The 24828-nt window shown below is 44.0% G+C and overlaps 1 protein-coding gene across 1 annotated transcript in view; it reads left to right on the top strand.

The window, feature by feature from the left end:
* The window catches only part of lcp2a (lymphocyte cytosolic protein 2a), a 174026-nt gene that overhangs the window by 70661 nt on the left and 78537 nt on the right, over positions 1–24828 (top strand). The window contains exons 5-6 of the mRNA XM_060837487.1: positions 12399–12464; positions 23596–23627. Coding sequence (XP_060693470.1) covers positions 12399–12464; positions 23596–23627 — 98 coding nt within the window. The remainder of the gene's footprint in view (positions 1–12398; positions 12465–23595; positions 23628–24828) is intronic.

Below are 24828 nucleotides of genomic sequence, written 5' to 3'. Positions count from 1 at the left end.
TAAATACTTTTGACTTGGAAAAGGTGTCCCTGAAAGAAGCAATCTTTTTTAAATTAACTTTGTTGAAACCAACCAAGGGAGGGATTGAATGAAGAGAAAAAGCAGGTCATCACTCCTCATCCAGGAGATTAAAAATTGGGGGGACTCATGTGGAAACTAGTCATAATACATTCTACTGGTTACTTTCAATCTATTTTGCACTTCAGTTGCTGAGCTGATATTTGAGTACCATTCTGAGTTCTGATATTAACACAAAGCTGACACCTCACTGGGCAGAGAATTAGGAATTCTACATGTCTCTGCTCTGCTAGTCATAAATGCTCACTTAAAAGCACTCAGGTTGCATATTAACATTAGTAGAGTGTGAATATTGCTGACTCTCTCCTATTATGAAATTTTATTTAGAAAGTAATAGACATTTCACCAAAAGCACTTGTGATGTTGCATCATGAAGTAGGAAGACTCAAGTATGAAACTGCTCATGTAAATTGGGAGCTGGAAAATTGCCAGCCCAGTTGACACCTCAACAATTTTTATGTTCTTTGAATCATTAGGTGGAGTTGTCAAATGTGCTGGAGCTGCTGAATTGTCTGTAAATGATATTATCACACAGTTTGTATTTAACTCTTGCAGGTTAACATTGTAATCTTATTACATCACCACCATTCGCCTCAACCGAGCATCTAAAGCTACTCAATGGAGAACAAATTGTGCAGAAAAAGTGGATAAAGAAGAACTATTTGCTCTGCTCAAGAGTCTAGAAAAATTGGGGTGGTTCTTAAAATTAGATTAAAGTTATTTGTCAGTTGATGTCACAAACCATATCTTGATTCAAAAGATAGTGGACATCTGGAACTCTAAAAAAGTTACTGAAGCTGGTGGTCAATTGAAAATTTCAAAAGTGTGTTTGTTTTCTTTTTAAGTGATGTATATTGAGGATTGAAGAACCAATGTAGGTTGATAGAGTTAAGATATGAATTACAGAACAGGGCTGAATGGCCTACTCCTCCTCCTCCTCCCATTCTTTTAGCTGGTTTACTTATTTTGCAATGTACTTGGGACCAGATAGCCATCTCCGCCAAAAGTAGACATCTCAGACAGTGCAGCACTCCTTCAGGACAGGGAAATAGGGATAATCTGGGAAATCATAGACTAGTGAGTCTCACATCAGTGGTTGGGAAGCTATTGGACAGGATTCATGGGGGCATGAATTTTGGAAAATCATGGCCTAATTAGGGACAGTCAGCACGGCTTTGTTCAGGACAGGTCATGTCTGATTAATTTGATTGATTTTTTTTGAGGCAGTGATAAGGGTGATCAAAGAGGGTAGAGCAGTGGATGTTGTTTCCATGGATTTTATTTTGAAAAGATCCCTCATGGTAGGCTCATCGAGAAGATTAATATGCTTAGGATCAATGGAGACTTGCCCATTTGGATTCAGAATTGGCTTGCCGAGAGAAGACGGAGGATAGTGGTCATCAAGCTCCAGGCTGAATACTTTCCATCTAGCACCATCCTCTGTCTTTTATGGGCCAGCCAATTCTGTATCCAGACAGCCAGATTTTCCTGTATCTCATGCCTGCATTATGGGGAAAAATACCAGTCTCAGAGTCAGAGTCTGGATTGAATGACAGAGTTTATTGTACAAGAAAATACTGGAGCTCAGGGAGAGAAAGACACCAACATCACAGTGGTCATCTGCTATTCTTCTCTCCATCCGGAGCACATGTCAAGATACTTTTATACATCTTGTGATACAGTAGGTCGGTGATGAGATTATTGTCTTTGTAACATAATTTGTTTACGGCAATCACTGCAGAATCGTTGATAGTTTTGATTCAGCCATTGTCAGTTCCAGCGCAACCTTTGTTAATTTCAGCGCAGTTGTTGTTAGTTTCAATGCAGGCATTGTCAGTTTCAATGTCTGCGTGGAAGTCCATTCATGTAGTAATGGGTGCAAATTGCTCTTCCTGAGAAGGATGCTTACTGCAGCTCTGGCTGTTAACACTTTTTATAGAGTCCATATCAAGCTGTTAGCATTTCAATCAAAGGTGTTGGCTGGACCCAGACAGTTCGGTAGACAGTGTTACTCGTGTATATTCTCTCCTCCAACTGCCTTAAACTAATCAACTGGGTTGTGAATGCATTATGCCGGTATTCTGGTGGCCCCGGGTAGTATCTGTATTTGCTCTGCTGTCTCTCTCCATATTGTGGTCTAGTGGCCATTTTGTGTGTCAAGTGGCCAACTGATGGCTCAGCGGCCACCTTGTGTGTCCATGTGCCTAGTGTCACCCTACCTCAAGCCATCTTCCACTTCACTCCGCCATTTGTGGCCAAGGAGGCGACTTCGGAGATCTCCCACAGACCACCCAATTTAAATGTAGAGGTAGGACATCTCTAGGAGCGCCTCCTCCTAAGAGGTAGCATGGAGTGCCAGTTTTGTTGGGGGATCTTTCATGGTGACACTCACTGCTTGTACAGTTCTTGTCAGTATCGCCTTACAGCAGAACTTTAAACACACACGGCCCACACAGCATGCCAGCATTAGTCAATGAGGAGAACTCATTATGGGCGGCACGGTGGCACAGTGGTTAGCACTGCTGCCTCACAGCGCCTGAGACCCGGGTTCAATTCCCGACTCAGGCGACAGACTGTGTGGAGTTTGCACGTTCTCCCCGTGTCTGCGTGGGTTTCCTCCGGGTGCTCCGGTTTCCTCCCACAGTCCAAAGATGTGCGGGTCAGGTGAATTGGCCATGCTAAATTGCCCGTAGTGTTAGGTAAGGGGTAAATGTAGGGGTATGGGTGGGTTGCGCTTCGGCGGGTCGGTGTGGACTTGTTGGGCCGAAGGGCCTGTTTCCACACTGTAAGTCTAATCTAATCTAAAAAACTATCCCGTGTGCCAAATAGGGTCCCCAAGATTTACCTATCAATTAATTTAGCCAGCTGTCTGTGATTGTGGTTCCCTGTCGAAAATTGTCTAGTTGGTCTTGGATATTTTTGATGGCTTCTGCAATGTTATAAGAGACATCAATAAAATGTGTGATACAAGGACGACATGGTGGCTAAGTGCGGAACGGTGGCTCAGTGGTTAGCACTCTGCCTCACAGCACCAGGGTCCCAGGTTCAATTCCAGCCATTGGGAATGTGGTGTTTGTACATTCTCCCCATGTCTGCATGGGCTCCGGTTTCCTCCCACAATCCAATGATGTGCATGTCAGATGGATTGGTCATGCTAAATTGCCCACTAGTGTTAGTGTTAGGAGGGAAATGGTTCTGGGTGGGTTACTCTTCGGAGGGTCAGTGTGGACTGGTTGGGCCGAAGGGCCTGGTTCCACATTGTAAGGAATCTAATTGTCACCAATAATTGTACAAACTCCTCCTTGCTGTGCTAATTGATAATCCACCGTGTAAAGTGTCTGCTGTGTGTAGAATCTGAGTTCAGCCAGCTCTGTATTAATTCCTTCCAGAGCTTTTGAGGTACTTTTGTCTAAGATAGTCACTTGCATATAATTTCGGTTTTTAGTGCTGACAGCCCCTACAGCACCCCCAAAGGTAGAGATCCCAAAATTCCATATCCCAATGATGACTCCAGTGATGAGGCGGCACGGTGGCTCAGTGGTTAGCACTGCTGCCTCACAGCGCCAGGAACCCAGGATCAATTCCAGCCTCGGGCAACTGTCTGTGTGGAGTTTGCACATTCTCTCCGTGTCTGCGTGGGTTTCTTCCGGGTGCTCCGGTTTCCTCCCACAGTCTAAAGATGGTGAATTGGCCATTCTAAATTGCCCATGGTGTTAGCTACATTAGCCAAAGGGAAATGGGTCTGGGTGGGTTACTCTTTGGAGAGTCAGTGTGGACTTGTTGGGCCGAAGGGCCTGTTTCCATGCTGTAGAGAATCTAATCTAATCAAAACCCCAAAGAGGTGGACACCTGTCAGTCAGCACAGAATTCCTGACTAATGGAGCGGATCACTATCCTTCTCTGAACATGTCCCCCGCTGGGGCATGGTATCATAAGGGGTGTAATTGTCCGTATTGCGAACAGGTTTGGGAGGTCTGGGGTATCTGTCACATAAGTCCCCTTAAATATAAAAAGAAATTCCTTCACTGCTCAGTAACATACATTGTCCTGTCTTTCCATCTGTCTGTCCACCCATGTTGCCCCTGATCCCCCAGGTGCTCCCCTAAGCTGGTGAGTATCGAATGGGTACATCCATGTGGCAGAGCTGACATGGGTACCATTGCACTGATCACATATGAATTATCTGCCTGCGGTCACATTCAAGCATGCCTGCTCGCTGCAGGTGCAGGTAAACTGTACCCTAGTGACCGTACAGTGCTGATAAGTGCACTGACTCTGGGCGCACGAGAACCAGGGCATAAACGCATCCCCATCCCTGCCCTGTAAAACAAAGTGGGTTATTACCAGGTTTTAATGGGTCTTCCCTTCCCTAGGTTGAGGGCGGCAGGGTGGCACAGTGGTTAGAACTGCTGCCTCACAGCGCCTGAGACCGGGGTTCAATTCCTGACTCAGGCGACTGACTGTGTGGAGTTTGCACGTTCTCCCCGTGTCTGCGTGGGTTTCCTCTGGGTGCTCCGGTCTCCTCCCACAGTCCAAAGATGTGCGGGTCAGGTGAATTGGCCATGTTAAATTGCCCTTAGTGTTAGGTAAGGGGTAAATGTAGGGGTATGGGTGGATTGCGCTTCGGCGGGTCGGTGTGGACTTGTTGGGCCGAAGGGCCTGTTTCCACACTGTAAGTAATCTAATCTAATCTAATCTAGGTTGGGGGGGCCCGGTACAATGGGCTGGTGGTCCTATTCAGCTGCACACATCTACCTTGGAGTCCCCGCTTATACTTCCCTATCTGCCCTTTACACTGCGCCCCTGAGGTGTCTACTGCATACAGGTCATGAGGAGTCCACACCGGGGTGGCCACAAATAGGGATTCCATTGATCGTGCCAGTGGGTAGTGGACAGTTCAGTTCCCATGCAAGCTGAGGTGGGTTTTATAGAAGAGGTTATCCTCAAATCCTGACATGCTCCCGACAGTTGTGACACTTAAACATAGTGAGATACATACAGATATATACATTTTGCAGTCAAAATAAAGTTAACAGTCAAAGTCTTTGCTTGTGTCAGGAGGTGCAGTCATGCTTCTGTGTGGTTTGCTCTGTTGGGTTGTTGGTACTCCCTCTAGGATGACTGTCTTGTCGGCCGTTCCTGTCTGCACCTGGGAAATGGTCAATGACATTAGTTTGGTCACAGGAGCCTTTAAACGGTTTTAGTTGGGTCCTGTGCTTCCATGTGCCTTTTCCTTTAATATCTATACAGGCACAGGTGTCCCCACTTATCACCACGTCGTGTGGCCCATTCCATTTTGGGGCAAAGTCTGATTTGTCAATAGATTAGATTACTTAGATTTGATTAAATTACTTACAGTGTGGAAACAGGCCCTTCGGCCCAACAAGTCCACACCGACCCACCGAAGCGCAACCCACCCATACCCCTACATTTACCCCTTATCTAACACTACGGGCAATTTAGCGCGGTCAATTCACCTGACCTGCACATCTTTGGACTGTGGGAGAAACCGGAGTACCCGGAGGAAACCCACGCAGACACGGGGAGAACGTGCAAACTCCACACAGTCAGTCACCTAAGTCGGGAATTGACCCAGGTCTCTGGCGCTGTGAGGCAGCAGTGCTAACCACTGTGTCACCATGCCGCCCACTCGCTAGGACGCGGCTTCCTGCTGCTGGGACCTCAGGGAAGATTTTGGGTTCCCCTGCCTTGTCCTTTTTGTCTTGTTTATCAATTACAAGTTTCTGCATCCCTTTCAGTTGGGCGCTCAATTCTATCACATATCACCTAATTTTGTATTTTAGTGGATCCACGTCAGTGCCACCTGTGATTATTGTCTCTGGCAATTGCATTGCTCACCCGGTCATTAATTCATATGGTGTTAGCCCAGTTGCCTGATTCACGGTGGCTCTTAATTTCATTAATAAGGCTGGTAGCACTTTAGCCCATGTTCTGCCTGGGGTTTGTACAGCCTCAGCTAAAGTATTTTTGAGCATTCTATTCATTCGCTCTACCATTCCTGAGCTCTGGGGGTGATAGGGGATGTGAAAGTTTGTCTAATGCCAAGTAATTGGCAGACAATCTTCATGACCTTGCCTGTAAAATGTGTCCCTTGGTCAGAGTCGGTCTGGAAGGGTATCCCCACCTAGGGATTACCTCCTCTGCTAATATTCTGGCGACAGGGGTCACAGTGCAGCTTTTGGTTGGGAATGCCTCTATTCACTGATCTATAATGACCAGTATGTTTTTCTGCGGGAGGGTGGTAGTGGCTGTGTAAAATATACCTGAAGGTGTTCCCAGGGTCCTCTTAGTCTGGACTGGTGTCCATCTTAACTTTTATGGGTCTCCCTGGGTTATGTTGTGCACAAACCATGCTTCTACAGCAGTACTTGGCCACGTCTCTTCCCATTCCCTCCCACCACCACTGTCTCCCTCGGCTTGCTATCATGGCCTCTCTACCTTATGGGAGAGCCTGTGGTGCAGTTTGAGCAATGTGTTCTGTATACATCTTGTCTGCTCACCTCCAGACACCATCCTCTGCTTTGAATGCCCCCTGCAGTTCCCATTTCTCTCTCTTCCTGCGGGATATCTTCCTGTAGCTGCTGAATTTGGATAGCATCTTTCGCTAATTTAATAGTGGCTATTGCAGTCTTATTAATGGCTTCTTGCTCTAGGGCTTTCTGAGTTGCTTGGTCTGCTGCCTGGTATCCTTTGAAATTTAGTCAATTTGGGCTCTCTTTTTCTGGCTCTTTTTGATGGGCTTTTATTTTTATGCCTACAGCCTCTTCTCACTGTTCACTGGCATGCTTTTAGATTAGATTAGATTACTTACAGTGTGGAAACAGGCCCTTCGGCCCAATAAGTCCACACCGACCCGCCGAAGCGCAACCTACCCATACCCCTACATTTACCCCTTACCTAACACTACAGGCAATTTAGCATGGCCAATTCACCTGAGCCGCACATTTTTGGACTGTGGGAGGAAACCGGAGCACCCAGAGGAAACCCACACAGACACGGGGAGAACGTGCAAACTCCACACAGTTAGTCACCTGAGGGGGAATTGAACCCGGGTCTCTGGCCCTGTGAGGCAGCAGTGCTAACCACTGTGCCACCTTGTGCAATAGTGTCTGAATTCTTAATTGGTGTCTGATAGGAGATCCCTCCACAGTGGTGAACCCTCTTCTACCCCATGCCACCATTTAGTCATGGACCGCACCAAAGGCATATTGACCATCAATATAGATATTCACAGATTTTCCTTTTGCTAGTTCCAGTGCTTTGGTGAGGGCTACAGTTCTGCTCCTTATATGGACTGACTTACATGAATCCTTCTGGAAATAACTGTTTCTAACTTATCATTTACCACAGCCCATCCTGTTCAGGGTGACCCTGCTATGTATTTTCATGACCCATCCAAAAAGAGAATCTCCTCAGCTATTCTAGGGGGGGTATCTTTTACTTGCCCCTTATCCTCATCCTGATCTATATCCCCACAGTAGTGCGGTTCCCATGCAAATAAAATTCACTAGGCTGGGTTTTCTCCCATATCCCTATTACCACAGACTGACTTGAGGGTAAAAGAACTGCCTCCCATTTTGCCCTTCTCATATTGGAGATGTCCCTCAGTTTCCCTGTGTTAATCATCTCTACCAGGGTGTGTTTAGTGTGGAGGATGCCATTCCCTGTCACCCCTAACGGCCCAAGCAGCGCAGCCTAATGCTGCTATGCACCTAGGCAACCCAGTGACTATTGGCCCTTCTGTAGTTGAGTTGTACCCTGCGGGCCTTCACCTGCTACCATGGTCTTAGGTGACCACTGCGGAGTAAAATCCTCCTCATTATTACAGTGGATGTGAAAATTCTTCTGGGATCTGGCAGGCCTAGCCCAGGGGCCGATATGAGTTGAGTTTTAAGCTGACAGTATGCCTCCTCCTGTTCTGGCCCTCAGGTTACAGGTTCCAAGGTGGGCGTGCCTTCTTTAATTAATCTCTGGATTGGTTCAGCCAATTTTGCGAACTCAGGTATAAAGCTCCGACTGTAGTTGAATAGCTCCAAGACCTTTCTGACTCCCCTGACAGTGGCAGGTCGTGGCATCCGTTGGATTGCCTTCTTGTAGTTATTGAGCATTTCTTTGAGTCCTTGGGTTATGAGGTGTCCCAGGTATAAGACTTGTGTTTTGCCACTTTGTGCCTTTGTGGGGCTGTCTTTTAACCCTGCGGTTGACAATTCATGCAATACTAGACGTAAAGCTTCCTGGTGTCCTGACCCAGACCCTGAAGCAATTAGGATATCATCTACATATTGGAAGGCAGCACTTCCCTCTGGTAAATCTACTCTCTTCAGAATGTCGCTCATCACTCTGTGAAAAATAGTGGAGCTGTTGTGGAGTCCTTGTGACAGGCGAGTCCACGTGTACTGCCTGTTCCTTACTGTAAAAGCGAATTTGTTCTAGGACTCAGGGTGTAATGGGATAGACCAGAAATCATTGGCTTTGTCTAAAGAGTAAAAATCTTGTGCTTAGAGACCAACCGTTTAAGATGGTGGTGGGGTCTGCTACAATGGCATGCAATTTGGGAATGACCTTATTTAGTCCTGTATAATCAATGGTGAGCCTGTAGCTCCCATCAGGCTTTAGTACTAGCTACATTGAGGAATTAGTTGTACTTGTGATTTCTTTTAGGATTCCCTGTTTCACTAGTTCTTACGCTATCTTCACAATTGCTTTCTCTACTTCAGGTTTTATTGGGTATTGCCAGTGGGGCTTATGCTCTGATCTGGGATCCCTTATCAGGGCTATGTTAACTAGACCTGTATCTAACTTTGTTTCTGCCCATGCTCTGGGGATGGAGGCACATATGGTACCGAATCCCTACTAGTGACTGTAGCCACTTTAACAGTTTCAAGGTGGTTTGTAAGTTTCCCAATCTCAGTCTTCCGACCGTCCTGTCTGGGCCAAACAATTTCCCTTCTGCACAATTGATTAGAACATTATATTCTTTCATGAGGGCCCATTTTGGTGCTCTCGTTATTTTGGCACCAAAATAGAATTTCATGGGGATATACAGGTAGTTTTGCTTAGGTAAGTTGGTGTTTTATCCCCTCATACCCCAGTTAAGTGAATCATTTTATTTGTGTGCGGTAAGTTTGTGATAGATACGGCCGCTCCTGTGTCTACTAGCATTTCACATTTCCTCACTCCTATTACTTGCCCTCACGAATGGAGGCAGCTGATTGCTGCAGTATTTTACATTGTTCCCTGGTCTATCTCCTGCTCGTGGGACCCTACACTATTTAGCAAAGTGTCCCTGCTGACCACACTTGTGGCAGGATCATTTCGTTCTATTCTCACCTCCATTCCGATAGGCTGCTTTGTCAAGTTTTGCCTTAATTGCAGGAGCTTCTGCATCCTGCACTGCGCTAGCCCACTCGACTAGGTCATCATAATCCTGGGACATTATTACTCCCATTTTCGGAATGGCTTGGTGGGCGCTAGAGAGTCCATCTTTAAAAGCTTGGATGAATGCCTGGTCCCCCCGATCTGGGTTTGCTTGTTCTGAGCATTCTTGATAGACCCTAAATAATTGTTCCCCATATTGAGAGGTTCCTTCCTCTTTAAGTTGCTTAGTGGTCATGATTTTGGTGCAGTTCGTGGGAGCATTTCCTAGCACCCTCTGGATTTCTTCTTTAAAGTCGGTGAAGGAGGCCTGCTGCGCATCTATCTCAGTTGTGAAGGCAACGGCATGTGTTCACCATCTCCCCTTAAAGTCTCGGGTGCTGTGGCATCGGGTCCATCAGCTACTGCCTCCGTTTGTCTGCTGAGCAATCTGCCCTGACCAACTGGTATATGTCCCTCAGGTGTTCTACTTATACAATATCCAGCACTTTTCAGAACCTGGTATAATTTGCACAGGGAGGCCATCATCTGCTGCCGCTCCCCTGGGGTGAATGGTTTATGATTTGCTTTGCGTTGTGATTCTGTCCCTCCTGTGGTAACAGGCGCTAAGTTATAATCTTGCATGGTTAGTCCAACAGAGGGAGCAGTTTCGTAGGGGGGGAGAATACCAATTTCTCTCTCCTCTGGCATTCTTTCTAATGTGAATTCTAGATCCTTTATCCTGCTCTCCAGCTCTTTAATTTGTTCATGATCTTTTCTCCACCCACTCATGGAGACACTCACTTGTTCAATTAGGTTGGCTGATTGGTATACAAACGTTACCCCTATCTTTTTAGTATTATTCTGTTTCTGCTTATCTATCCATTCGCTTTGTTGTGCTAATGTCTAAGATGAGTCCCATCCACTTTTCTTCATTTGCTCTGTCAACCCTTGTCTGTCTGCCTTGTATTTCTCAATAAGAGAACCTGCAGTGTCCCCTTTAAAACTTTAATCTATCATTTAACAGATTGTGTACCCCCAGATATCATCGACAGTAAAGTGTTCCTAACCAGTGGGGACTTCTCTAACCCCTGGCCAATAATACTGTCCCAGCACTGTCCGTAGGATTGTAGCAGCCTCCTAGCAAAGTCTATTCTCTACTGGTAGGACTTCTCCACCTTCCTGGCCACCATTATTAGTCTTACCTCCCAGGCTGCTGGGAATGCTGGCTCTCTACCGGTGGGACATCTCTACCCTCCCGGCCACCTCTACTGACCCAATACCTCCTGATAGGCCCAGAAACTTACCTCTAGCTCGGTGTGCTCTCTACCGGTGGGACTCTTTATTCTCCCAGCCACCACCGTTACTCAAGCTCTGACGTTCTACTATGGACTGACAGGGTAACTCACAGTGGCCATGTTCCCCACTTTGGTAACATGCGGTCCACTGAGGTTTGGCTCTTGGTCAGATTGATCAGCTCCTCTTCCTCACCATATTTGAAATTACAAATACAAACAGCGCCCAACTGTTAACTTAAACTCTAACTGGACTCTGCATTGTTCGCCCCTACAGAGTCCAATGTTACCTGTGCTTTACAACTCAGAGTGCCTTTGGCACCTCAATTCCCACTTCACGGGGTGGGGGAGCTACCCTTCTTAACAACAGGTTAGGGCAGGGCTTTTGAGACAGACATGACCTTGTCCTCTGGCTGTTTCAACACAAACAGCAGGTTCTTACAACACTTCGTACAGTTAGACACTTATTCTCCACAGAAATGCACGTAAAACATTTTAACTCAGTACTGCAGCAAATCAGACATTACAATCCTTTTAAACTGTGTCCTTGGCCTGATCTGACTCTTCCCGTTTGCAAGTACAAACTGGTTCTTACCCCTTCGACCAGGGCACAATTAATAAGAACCCTACTCACAGCACCAAGTGTTGTGGGAAAAAAATCACCAGTCTCAGAGTCAGAATTGGGGTTCAATGACAGAGTTTATTGCACAAGGCAATACCAGAGCTCCGGGGAGAGAAAGACACCCAACAGCACAATGGTCAGCTGCGAATCTTCTCTCCACATGGAGCATATTTTTATACATCCTGTGATGCAAGAAGTCAGCGATGAGATTATTGTTTTTGTAACATGATCTGTTTATTGCAGAATCGTTGTTAATTTTGATAGTCATTGTCAGTTCCAGCGTAGTCTTTGTTAATTTCAGGATGATTGTTGACAGTTTCAATGCAGACATTGTCAGTTTCAATGTCTGCGCAGAAGTCCATTGCTGTGGTAATGGACACTAATCACTCTTCCTGAGAAGAATGATTACTGCTGCCCTGGCTATTAGCACTTTGATTTAAGTCTGTATCCAACAGTTAGCATTTCTATCAAAGGCATTGGCTAGACACTTCAGCGGGCAGTGTACTTACTCATGTGTATGCTCTCCCCCACGCACCTCAAACTAATCAACTAGGTTGTGCGTGCTATGTGCTGGCATTCTGGTGGCCCCAGGCAGTGTCTGTATTTGCTCTGCTGTCTCTCCCCTTTTGTGGTCCGGTGGCCATTTTGTGTGTCAAGTAGCCAACTGATGGCTCAACGGCCACCTTCTGTGTCCATGTGCCTAGTGTCACTGACCTGTGCCATCTCCCATGTCACCTCCTTACTTTCTGAATGAGCCTACAATGGGGAACCTTATCAAATGCCTTGTTAAAATCCATGTACACCACATCCACTGTTCCACCTTCATCAACGTGTTTTGTCACATCCTTCATGAATACAATAAGGTTTGTGAGGCATGACCTGCCCCTTGCAAAGTCATGCTGATATAATGCAACAATTTGAGTTATCAATTTGGAGAATCTCATTGTCGTTCTCTGAAGCTTTATCAATGATGCTTGTGATCCATTTGATGTGTTCTCCAGGTAAAATCTTTATTTTCTGGTTTACAGACAGATTCATCAGCTGTGTCATGAGATTAACAAAAGGGAGGGGACAAGGAGCTTCTTCCCAAAGAGGTAAAAGAGTGAAACTTATATATGATGAAAACAAAATGCAAGAGTTATGGAGCTGAAGAATTCTGGAAAACAAACAGCAGGTGTAATCCCCAATTTAAGAACAAATGATTGCACATTCTAGTTCTGTTGTGGACCTTGGATTGTGTACCTGTCTATTTCTGTCTGCTCAGCTTTTGAGCCCGTCATATGATTGATAGAATCCCTATGGTGTGTGAAAGTAGGCCATTCAGTCCCTCCAAAGATCCACCCACCCAGACTCATTCTCCTATTCTATCCCCTATCCCTATAACCCTGTACAACCCATGGTTAATCCACCCAACCTACACCACTATTCCAGCTAATCTGTACATTTTTGGACTGGAAGTTTCTATTGAGCAATGTGTTGAGTATTTTAACCTGATGTTGCTGTGCACTCTCCATCGCTCCCATTGTCTGACATTAATGGTCAGGAAAATCTTTTGGCTGGAGAAAGCCAAATGTGGTCCCTGTGCCCCATTGTCCACCATGCTCAGCCTGCACATTTGAAGAAGACTGGGTAGAAGGTGAGCAATGCCCCTCTCCCAAGGCAGGTGGGAACCAACTTAAATGTGCAAGTTAGACTCATTGCAATAATTAAGATTGTCACACTGCTCCCACACAAGTTAACCTTTGAATTTATCTGCTTAAAGAGGGCATCCTAAACTGCTCTGAAAGCAAAGTGCAGACGTTTTAGCCTCCCTTCCACCAAGATATTTTAGGGGTGGGGGTGTGTATATAATAAAGCAGGTGGCCAACACGCGGCCTTTCCAATAATACTTGAGCTATCTCTATAGTAATGGGAGGCAAGGGAGTGGAGGTCATTGCTGTTAGGCATCAGGGAACCTGGCTGCTCTTTGGCCAGTTGAAGCTTCTGCCATAATGTATCAGTCTGTGGGGGAAGGCAAACAGTCCTACAGTTTTGATAGCTCAAGTCTGCTGCCAGGCAGGAACATTGGGATAGTATCCTGTGCCTAATAGGACACCCTCTCTCACCATTCCACCTCATGATGTACCCATCTCTGCCACCCACCTGTCATTCACAACCCAACCTTTCTCATGTGAACTGAAGAAAATCCTTTCAGTTCCATGTTTATAGGACAGCTCACAGTATTTCACAATCAATGAAGTAACATTGAAAATTTTTCGCTGTTGTAATGAGTCATTTTGACAGAGCAAGATCCCTGGAACACTATTGAAATAAGTAAGAAAATCATCATTTTTGATTACGTTATCTGAGAGATACATATCAAATACACCACAGAATCATAGAAGTCTTAGAACAAAGAACAATACAGCGCAGGTACAGGCCCTTCAGCACTCCAAGCCTGCGCTGACACAGTTGCCCTTCCATACTAAAACCTACAGGGTCCATATCCCTTTATTCCCTTCCTATTCACGTATCCATCCAGGTGATGCTTGAATGCTGCTACTGTGTCTGCTTCCACCACCTTCTCTGGCAGCATATTCCAGGCACTCACCACCCTTTCTGTGAAAAATTTGCCTCGCACATCTCTTTTTTAAAAATATTTTTGTTGAAAAGGTTTTTCTTGATAAAATTATAAAATTACAAAAATATCAAAATATAACATGAGAACAACAATAAACAATAAACCAATTACTATACTACTCTATAAAAGAACTCACAACTATATTCATAACACACTAATAAATAAGTAAATAAATGACGCTGTTTAGCGGTTCAAGACCACAGCTCTCAACCTTCGAGAGCATCAATTATTAAACCGATGTTTGCTCAAAATTCTTTCTCTTAGGACATTAGGCTTATTAAACCTAAACAAAAGCCCTAATTAGGATCTGCTTCCAAATAATTCAATAAGGGCTGCTGTATCTTTTAAAAATTGTCTGTTTTCTGGTGCACTATATTTGTAAGAAATTCCAAAGGAACGTGTTCCATAATTAACCTATGTCATGCCGACAGACCCGGGGGGTTCTCAGACACCCAGCGCATCAGAATGTTCTTCCTCGCCCAAAAAGTGTACATTTAAGGGAGATAAATTCGGCAAACCCAGGAGCAAAGACACTGGGTCCACTTTGGCTTTGGTCCCCAAGACCCTCTCTATTACTCCTGTCACAGCACTCCAGTACACACAGAGTGTAGCAGGACCACAAACAATGAGTGAGGATACCCGTATTTGTTATACACTTGGGGGACATTGAAGATCCACCCTGTGTAAATTTTGCAAGACAATTTGGGGCCAGATGAACCCTATGAAGAATCTTTAACTGTATAGCATTGGTCCTATAACATATTGAAATCTTCCTCACATTGTCACACATGTCCTCCCAAGTTCCCAAAGTGATCTCCATCCCTAACTCTCTCTCCCATGATCTCCCATAATTGCTCAATGTCACCCCAGGAACCTCCCCCCAACAAATGGGAGAGAGTACTCACTGAAAGAGTGCTCTTAGCCTGAGGTACCCTCTTTTCCATATCAGATCTATAACACTCAGTCAGAGGGATAGTCTCTTTTCGGATAAAAATCCCTGATCTGAAAAAAATCGGAAGCGGTCCCTACTTGATATTCCATACTTACGAGTTATTAGATCAATTACATAAACGTTTCATCTTCAACAGGTCACCCAAACAAGAAACTCCTCTATCCACCCAGGATTTAAACCTGGCAAACCAACTATGAGAGTATGGAAAGATGTTTTAGATATTTTACTCTCCATCTGTCTCATTGCCCTCCACGTATTAATATCTATTGGATTTCGGCAATGTTCCGAACTATCATCATTTTGTCCAGAACCAACAGGGTAATAAGAGGACACTTTGTCTGTGAGGCCGCAATGTCCAACCATATCGATGCCAAGTTCTCACAGGCCCAATCACTCTCAAAAGATAAAAGGGAGCTCAATTGATATCTTCTGACATCCGGTAGATCCACTCCTCCTGGGGCATTTACAATTTTTAATGTTTGATAATTAGGCTGCTTATGGCATGAAATAAAAGAACTAAACCAACCATTTAATTTCCAAAATGTTTCTGTAGGAAAAAGCAAGGGAAGTGTCCGCAAAGGGTATAATTAGCGAGGAAGAACATTCATTTTAATAAGAGCAACTCAATCGAACCATGATATTGGAAGGGCCCCTCATCTTTGAAGGTCTTGTTTAATCTTGACAAACAAATGAACAAAATTAACCTTGAATAACTGATCAAAACTAGTGGTAACAAAGACGCCCAAATAAAGAAAGCCTTCCTATGCCCACTTAAAGTGGAACCCTCCTTCAACATCCGATATTCCCCTAAGACATAGCCACCGATTTTGAAAAATTGATCTTGTAACCTGAGAAAAAGCCAAATGAATTAATACAATGGATCAAATAGGGCACCGAAACTGCCTTGTTCAAAAGAAAAATGAGAACATCATCACGATCCTACCTTTGGGGCAGTTATATTAGGGTTCCCACAAATGGTCTGTGCCAGCAGCTCAATCACCAGTGTGAAGAGCAAAGGTGAGAGGGGACAACCTTGCTGACTGCCCCTACCCATTGTTAAAATTATCAGCCCTTATACCATTAGTGAGGACTGCTGCCAGAGGATCACTGTAAAGGACCCTTATTCATCTAGTAAACACCCAGGCCAAACCTCTCCAGGGTATAAAAAAGATACGGCCATTCCACCCAGTCAAATGCCTTCTCCATGTCCAAGAAAACCATCAACCTTTGAACTGACCATTGTTGGCACACTTGAATCATGTTAAGCAGTCTCCTAACATTATTAGAAGATCTGCGACCCTTTATAAAGCCTGTCTGATCATCCTTAACAATAGAGGGCAACAACCTTTCCAAGCTCAATGCCAGGGTCTTCAATAAAATTTTAAAATCAGAGTTTAAAAGCGAGATGGGTCTGTCAGAAACTCAGTGCTCCAGGCCTTCCCTTTTTTGAGGATAAGAGAAATATTAGCCTTGCTCAAGGATGATGGGAGGCAATCCCGACTATATGAAGAGTTATACATGTCTAGCATCGGTCCTGATAGTATGTTTACAAATTCTTTATAAACCTCACTGGGCAAGCCATCAGGGCCAGGCACCTTTCCATTTTGAAGTTGTCTCACTACCTCCTGTATCTCTTGGGCTGTTAACAGAGCACTAAGGAGAGACGCCTGTTCAGCAGACATACCATGAAGATCCAAATTCCTAAAAAATGACTCCATCTTATCCCATCTGTCGTCACAGCTTTCAGACTGGCAAAGATCAGAGCCAAACCTCCGAAACACCTCATTGATCTTTTTAGCATTGTAAGTCGGAGTCCCATTCCCTTCCTTAATAGAAGCAATAGACTGGGAGGCATTCTTCTTCTTGACCAAATATGCCAGGTATTCACCTGGCCTATCACCATGCTCAAACAGCCTCTGCTTTACAAAGGAAAGTTCCTTCCTGGATGTATGCGTAAGCATGGAGTTTAAGGCGGATCAGAGATCTGTGATCCACTGCAGTTTAATCACCAATGATCTACTGTTATATGCCATCTCAGCTGCGTTCAGTCATGCCTCAAGCAGATGCTGCTGCTCTCCCTTCTGTTGCTTCTGGCTGGCAGAGTAAGAGATAATTATCCCTCTAGCGTAGGCCTTAGCAGTCACCAAAAGAATGGATGGATTACTAGCTGTACCTGAGTTGGTGTCCAAAAAAGTTTCAAATTCCCTCAAGATGTATTCTAAAAACTTGCTGCCCTTGAGAATGAAAGAATCCATTCGCTCGCACCATGAGCCCATTGCATCACCCTTAATCTTAACCATTAAATACACCACTGCATGATCAGAGATGGCACTATTTCCAGTTGAGCAGGATACCACCAAATCTAAAAAAGCCATGGGAGTTAAGAAATAATTATTTATGAGAATTGGAAAAGAACATGAAATCTCTGCACCTAAGGTGTAAATGTCTCCAAACATCTACCAATCCCAGTTCCACACATAAATCACTCAACTGCTTAGATCGTGAAGAAAGCTTTGGGGGGGCCTTTGGGCCCTCACAATATATTAATACCAGTCCAACTTGGAGAGAATAAAAACCACCACAACACACAGCTTCTTTGGAAAAGAATGGAAGTACAAGAGATAAAGGCAAGACAAAATAATTGTCCATGTCCATAAATACATTTAAATTATCTTAAAGTGTCGAAGAAGTTTTTGGCTTGCTCCAAGGAATCAAATGACTGCACAGCTTCCTCATCAGTAATACGAAGCGCTGCTGTGTATCTCATGGAATTTTGAATACCGAGGTCCTCTAACCTTCTCTTAACCTCATCAAACGATTTCCTCTTATGGATCACCACCGCAGCAAAGTCCTAGAAAAACATTATCTTAGTTCCCTGATATGTAAGGGCCTGCAGATCTCTCTCCAACCTTCTAGAAGTTTCCATGACTCTCTGCTTGTCCCTGTAGCATTGAAATTGTAACAGGACCAGACGGGGGCACTGACCCTGACCAGATCTACGCTCCGCAACCTGGTGAGCTCTGTCAACCTTCACCCTGTCTGCCTCAGCATCCCAGCCAAGAAATTGTGGCAACCAGTCTTCAATAAAACTTGCTGGCTGCCCACTTCTACTCCCTCCGGCAGGGTAACGACCTAGATATGCTTTCTCCTGCTTCTATTCTCCAGGTTATTGACTTGCTGAACCTGTTTCTCAAGGGCCTGGATCTGCCCAGCCGAGGACTTGACCTCGTTTCTGATGCCACGGTCCACTGCTCAACCTCTTCAACTCGCTTCCCGAGCCCTTCCAACTCCTTCTCATGCTTTTTCAGCATGAGCAAGATGGGCTCCAGTCGATTATGAGTCTCTTCCCTCATCCCCTGGATCAGCTGTCGGATCACTCCGAGTTTCCCCATGATGTTCTGCTGCTCAGGCATTTACTTCACAGCAGCTGCTGCCTCATTGCAGTCTCAGGCCCGCCTAATGTTTTAGAGTGTCCCAAGTGTTAAGACTTTGCTGTTTGCTTCCCCTTAGTCTTTCTCACATATTCAAAAAAGGATTTAAACAGTTATATTATCGTTTAACAATAACCTTAACCAAAAAAAACTAAGGTGGGGGGTAAAAAAATTACTATCCTAGGTTGGGGTGCAGAACCCAGCAAGGCTGATCTATTCAGGTCACTACCATTTTGAAACCCCCTAGCACATCTCTTTTAACTGTCTCCCCCTGACACACCTTGAATCTGTGTATCCTAGTAATGGACCCCTCCACTCTGGGAAAAGCTTAATTCTTTTCACTCTATCCTTTCCATTTGCAGTCTTATAAACTTCAATCAGGTCACCCCCTCAACCTCCTGCGTTCCATTGAAAACAAAATTAGTCAATCCAACCTTTCTTTATAGCTAAAATCCCCCATACCAAGCAACATTCTGGTAAATCTTTTCTGTACCTTCTTCAAAGCATCCACATTCTTCTAGTGGTGTGGTATCTTATGGCATGGAAAGAGGCCATTTAACCACGGTACCTGCACCAACCTGGTAAATGAGTATCATTATGCAATGCCAATCCTTTGTTTAGTCCCCAGATCCTTGCATATTATTTTTATACTAGTAATCATCTAATGTCCTCTTGGATGACTCCACTACACTTCCAGTTAGTGCTGTTCACACTCTAACTACTGGCTGTGTGAAAATATTTTCTTCACAACATCCTTGGTGCTTTTGTGAACACTTTAAATCTTTGCCCTGTTGGTCTTGTTCCTATTGCAAGTGTGTAATGTTTCTCCCTATTTGCTTCATCCAGACACCTAATGATTTTGAAAACCTCTTTGGAATCTCCTCTTAGCCTTTATCTCTCCAAGGAGATCAGTTCCAACTTCGTCAATCTATTATCAAAACTGAAGTTTCTCATTCCTCAAACCATTCTTACAAATCGCTTCTGCAATCCCTCCAATGCCTTGACATCTTTCCTGTAATGTGGCACCCACAACTGCACACAATTTACCAGCTGAGGTCTAAGAAACACCTTACATAAGTTCAACATTGCCTCTATTGCTATTGTACTCTATGCTGCTATTAATAAAGCCGAGGATACTATGTGCTTTATTTACTTCTTCCTCCGCCTGTCCTGCCACCTTTCATGATCTGTGAACATATAAACATAGCTCCTTCTACTCCTACTACCCTTTGAGAATTACACGCCATATTTTATATTGTCTTTCAGTGTTCTTCCACCAAAGTGCATCATCTCACACATCTCTGCATTGAATGTCATCTGCTATCCATCCACCAACACCACCCTCTTGCCAATGTTCTTTTAGAATTCTACACCGTCTTCCAAATTTACAAATCTTCCTTGTTTCCATGCGCCTCCCTCCCACACCAACTGTGATTTGACCCCACTCAATCTCTCCAAAACCCTGGAGCTCAAGTTCCTCCAGCTGGAAACACTTCCTGCACATCTGGGCATCTAGGATGCCAGTCGAATCCATGACTTCCCACATATTGCAAGTCACACATTCCACATGATCAACCTGTACTGCCACGTTTTAAACACCAAAGAGCATTCTCCAACCACTTATCTCCAAAAGGTATCACGAGATCTTTCATTCTCACCTGAGAGAGTTTTCTATTAACATTGTGTGTGGCATGGTGGCTCAGTGGTTAGAACTGCTGCCTCACAGCACCAAGACCTGGGTTCGATTCCAGCCTCAGCCGACTGTGTGGAGTTCACACATTCTCCCCGTGTCTGTCTTGGTTACCTCCAAGTGTTCTGGTTTCCTCCCATAGTCCAAAAATGTGCAAGTCAAGTGAATCGGCCATGCTAAATTGCCCATAGTGTCAGATGCGTTAGTCAAAGGGAAATGGGTCTGGGTGGGTTACTCTTTGGAGGGTCTGGAGAGATTTGTTGGGCTGAATGGCCTGTTTCCACACTGTAGGGCATCTTGTCTCACCTGATTGACAGTACCTCTGATAGTACAGCACTCCCTCAGTTTTGCACTGGAGGATCAACCGGAATCATGTGTTCCAGTCTCTGGGGTGGGGCTTGAAACCAAAACATTTAGACTGGGGTACAAGGATGCTATGATCTGAGTTTATGTTGTCTGTTTTGTTTGCTCATTTTGTTGTTGTTTTCAATTTCTTCAATGATTTGAGGAATGATTTCCTCAATTTCGATTCATACAAACTACCTAAGAGAATTGAAGTGTTTGGCACCATTATTCTGTGTTCCACGTGCAAAATAGACATTTTGTACTGTTGTTTGGTAAAATGAGTCTCATTCCTTCATCACCTGGATGTGAGCCATTTCTTTATTTTCATGATGCTGGCAGAGATCTTCAGCAGTTTTCTCAAGCTGCTTCCTTCCTAAAAGCATTGACAGTGCCTGAGATACATATCAACTAAGCATTCTCCATTTCCTTATAAAAGTATGGTTGGATCATTCACACATTGTCTTGTGCTTATTTATTTGCATGGGCACATGATATGGCAAGCCTTGATTTTAAACTCCTCATCCTTGTTTCCATATCACCCCAATGGCCTGACCTTTCCTATGTCTGATGTCTCCCTTAAGCCTGTAACCCTCCAAGATATCTGCACCTTTACAAATCCCTGAATTTAATTACTGCACCATTGGCAGCACTGCCTTCAGTTGTAGAAGTCCCAAGCACTGGAATACCCTCCCTTCAGGTTTTTTGCCGAACTCGCTTTCCTCCTTTGAGACACTCCATAAAATTTAACTCCTTTTAGATATCTGCCTTAATATTTCCTCAGAAGGATGAGTGTCAGGGTTCTTCACAGGCATGTATTGGAACATCTTATTATATTAAAAGTGTTACATAAATGTAAGTCCTTGTTGTAATCCAGCTATTCTTCATGTGTGCATAAACCTACTTGACTGGAGATCCAGCTAAAACGTCTTATTAAGCACAAAATTCCAAAATTCTAGCCAGAATCACTGACCAATGAACAGTAAATACTGCTCGTTACTGCCCCCCTCCCTCACCTTGTCAATCCCAGGCCCTCATTTTATGCTGGCCAGTCTGAAACTGCTCTAAATTCATAGAAATCATAGAACCCCTTCAGCCTGAAAGCAGGCCATTCAGCCCATCAAGTCGACACCAATCATCCGAAGAGCACCCTACCCTACCCACACCCACCATATCCCTGTAACCCTCCATTTCCCATGCCTAATATATCTAGCCTGCGCATCGCCAGGCACTGTGGTCAAAATAGCATGGCCAGTCCACCCCTAATGTGCACATCTTTGGACTGTGAGAGGAAACCCACACAGACACAGGGAAAATGTGCAAACTCCACACAGACATCACCTGAGGTTAAAATCAAATCTGGATCTCTGGCACTGTGAGGTAGCAGTGCTAATCACTGAGTCATCATGCTGCCCTCTGTGGAATGATTGTCACTCAGCTGAAAAGACAAAGTAATTTGAGAATGTTTTTCAGTTTATGGCAGAACTGAAAACAACACAGTTGTAATACTCTGGTTTTCTGATGCCGCAACAACACTGGTTTTGTCTGTCCCCATCTCTTATATTATCTTTACTCATACAGCTTCCAATATATAGTTGACAAAGAGTCACAGAATTGTTAGAGCACACAAGGAGACCACTCAGCCTATTGTGGCTGCACAGGCTCTTCAAAAGAGCATCATTACCTAGTGCAACCTTTGCCTTTGTCCCCTATGCTTGCATAATATTTCTGTCCAAATAAACATCCAGTGCCTTCTTGAATGTTGTAAGAGAGGGCGACAGTGTCTCAATATTGAGATGAATCATCAACTTTCTTTGTAGATGTTTCATTATTTTCCCAACTTAGCTCTGAACTGGTCTAATTCATGAACCATGTCATGGTAAAGTGAGAATGAAAGTTTTATCTCCAATGCTTTTCCAAGGAGCATCAGAGGCGTTGGAGTTTGTGAAACTCAAATCCACTCATTATCTACAATCAACTGTGGAGCTGAGAACTTGATAAAAAAAGCCACCAAAATGACAGTATGGTAAATGGCAACTGTCTTGAATTTCCCTAGTTTAGATGTTCTCCTTCTAGGATCAACCAAACAAAGTCAAAACATTTGCATTTATCGAGCACCTTCCATAGAATCAGGCCATTCCCAAAACACTTTTCACCAATGGAGTGCATTGAGGTGTACATACACTATTGTAATGCTGGCAATACATTAGCTAGTTTGTGTGCAGCAAGTACGCACAAACAATGTGATTATGATGAGCTAATCTGTTTTTTATTGATGTTCATTTAAGAATGATTATTGACCAGGGCATGAGGAAAACTCCCCCACAGTCTTCAAAATAATCAGGCAATCATAAACTGTTATCAGATAGAAGGAGCTCACATGACCTTTCAAAGGAGCTTTTAAGTTAGCACCACTCGCCACTGCCATAACCCAAAAAGTTAGACCCACTTCAAGTGTGTCTTGAGTAAAAAAGGCAGTTTCATAATGTCAGGGGGTGCAGTGGGCGCAGGTACAGCTGGCAGGTCGATAATCTTGGAGGTGTAACAGATTGGGCTGATAAGTAACAAGTAACATTTGTCCCACACAAGTGCCAGACAACGACCCTTTCCAACAAGAGATAAGTGAGCCATCTGTAATGAGTAGAATTGTGGTGGGAGCTGGTATGTAATGAGCTGGGAGTTGGGTATGTAATGTGAAGGACATGGTGGGCAGGGTATAGCAAGCATAGGTGTAATGTGAGGGGTGTAACCTGCATGGTGTAATGGAAGGAAGTGTAACATGCAGGGGTATAATGGAATGGGGTATAATGGGAAAAGCATGATGAGACAGAGTGTAACTGGAAGGGGTATAATGGGAGGGTGTGTAATAGGCAGAAGTATAGTTGGAGGGAGTGTAATTGACAGAGGTATAATGGGAAGGAGTATAACAAGCCAGGGTGTAATAGGAGGTGATGTAATGGGTGTGGGTGAAGTGAAATAAAGTGTAATTGGCAGGGCAGTATGATTTAGCCAGGGCTGTAATGGAAAGGAGAGTAATAGGTGTGAATGTATAACTGGATGTATAACTGACCACTAATTTTCTTTCACCTGTTTTGGATCATTATAAATGTTGTCTTGCAGACTCAGTTGTTGTTTGTCATTATCAACAGATGATGCTGCAGTTTAATTATTCTAATTTATTTGTGTTTAGGCATCAGAATCAAATAATTCATGAATCTACAGGTAAGATTGCAAAGTGAAGAACTTGATATTTGCAGACAGATATTCTTTCCTGAAAGTAGATATTATTATAACAATACATCTAATGTGAAGGTACATGATCAGCCTTGGTTCTGGCTGAGCTTCCTGGTTTGAATAGTTAGAACTATTTGCATTTGACAAAAGCAGTTTTCAAATTCTTTGCTCAGTTCAGAACTTATTTACAGTCTGTGAACTACTTTTGAAGTGAAGTCACCTGTTGTACTTTGGGAAAGACACATCAAACTCCCACAAGCAGTAAAGTGATAAAGGCCAGATAACCTGTGCTTTATTTTAATTTTAGCTGATTTTTGCAGATGTATGTATATTAACTCTGAGCCAAGTCTGACAACTCTGTCAACTCCTGAGTTATAACAGCATCCTTATTAATGATGCCACAGCATTCAACCCAATCTCCTCCCAGTCCAAGCACTGAGTGACACCAAGAGTTAACTGGAACTTCTTTACCCCCCCCCCCCCCCATTACCTCCACTGACTGCCTGGACAAAAATATGGAACTTTACCGAACTAGAACATTTCTCTGTTGACTCAACTCACCACTTCCTGCATCAGGGTTTTGAAGCTGTCCTTTCTCTTCCTGTTCCACCAACAGATTAACTGTTTGTGAAGTACCTGCCAGCCTTTCAAGCAACTTTCCCAATTACATTCGAGGGTGTAAATCTTTGGTCTTTGCCACTCCAAAAAGCTGTAGGTGCCCAGCCTTTGGGTAGATTCAGGACAAAGATTGATCGATATCTGATCATCAAGATAATTAATGGATATTAAATATGGCAAGAAAGTACAGTTCTTGTAAATGTTCACACATTTTCTTGTCAAATAACGGAGCAGGCCTGAGAACTCATTTAGCTTATGCCTCTTATTTCTTGTGTCTTCGTGACCCCTCCCTAGCTGAAGACCAGAGTAAACAAGGATGAAAGTCAACCACAGCAAATGAGCACTAGTGAATCAGCAGCCTCTTTTACAGCTTACATACTGACTTTAAAAGTCTAATCATAGGCCTTTTGTGAAACAGCTGTATTCTGAAATTTGCCCTGAATGCAATTTGGTCATAAAGTCGCACAGAAATTGGATGAATACTGAAAATTCAAAGAATAAAAGACCATAGGGAAAGAGCAGGGAAGTGTGATTAAATGTTTAATTGTTGCAAATCAGTGACATGATGGGC

Source organism: Hemiscyllium ocellatum, chromosome 16, assembly GCF_020745735.1.
Source record: "Hemiscyllium ocellatum isolate sHemOce1 chromosome 16, sHemOce1.pat.X.cur, whole genome shotgun sequence".
Lineage (NCBI taxonomy): Eukaryota > Metazoa > Chordata > Chondrichthyes > Orectolobiformes > Hemiscylliidae > Hemiscyllium > Hemiscyllium ocellatum.
This window is presented reverse-complemented; position numbering and strand designations above follow the sequence as displayed.